Raw genomic sequence first — 764 nt, forward strand, 5'->3', positions numbered from 1 at the left:
CGTACGCCCCGTCCCTTCCCTCCACCCCCGGGGAGCGTTGAGGCCGTCAGCGCCACGGAGGGCGGCGTTAGGGCTTCCGGGTTCCTCAGCGCCAGCCACCCCACGTGCGTGGCCTGCGGGGCCGCTTCCCGTCCCGGACTGCCGGTAGGCCTACGCCCAGGGACGCCGTGCCCGAATGGGCCGGGCTGGTACCCCGCGGGCAGCTTCCGAAATGAGCGCGGAGGGAGCCGAGCGCCTTTCTCCTACCGACCGCACTACGAGTCCCAGCGGGCAGCGCCGCCGCGCGCCCCGGTCCCGGAGCAGTGCCTGCCGGGAGCTGGAGTCCCCAACGGCCGCGCCGCTCTGCGCTCCAACCGCCCATAGGGTTCCTGCCGCCGGCGCGGGGACCGCAACCGCCGGGTCCGACCCTGGGAGGGGCGGGGGGATCCCGGTCCTGCGACCTCCGACCTCGGCGTCCGCTGCCCGGCCGCGGGCCGCTGCTGGTCGCCCTGGCTGCAGCCGGGGACGCTGAGCTGGGTCCCCGGTCACTTTCTAAGTACGAGGATGGGATTCCTATTATTGGACCTTGCTATTTCTTCTAAACCTTTCTTTATGACATAAAAACAGGAAAAAAAAAAAAAGATTCTACTTGAAATACAAGTTTCTCACGGCCACTCGTATATGGATGGTACCAGAGCCCTGCATCCGGCCAAGTTAGGGATACAGTAATCTAAAAGAACAGTCACACGTGTTTAGATGATTTTGTGCAGTATCGTGGATTTTAA

General features: G+C 64.1%; 1 protein-coding gene across 1 annotated transcript in view; it reads right to left on the minus strand.

Annotated features, from left to right (window-relative positions):
- Pabpc1 (poly(A) binding protein cytoplasmic 1) overlaps window positions 1-539 on the minus strand; it is a 17,321-nt gene extending 16,782 nt beyond the window's left edge. The window contains exon 1 of the mRNA XM_004640072.2: window positions 179-539. Within this exon, the coding sequence (XP_004640129.2) occupies window positions 179-361 (183 nt within the window). The 5' untranslated portion in view covers window positions 362-539. The remainder of the gene's footprint in view (window positions 1-178) is intronic.
- Between the last annotated feature and the right edge of the window lie 225 nt (window positions 540-764).

This window comes from Octodon degus, unplaced genomic scaffold, assembly GCF_000260255.1.
Source record: "Octodon degus isolate 3935 unplaced genomic scaffold, OctDeg1.0 scaffold00118, whole genome shotgun sequence".
NCBI classification, from domain to species: Eukaryota; Metazoa; Chordata; class Mammalia; order Rodentia; family Octodontidae; genus Octodon; species Octodon degus.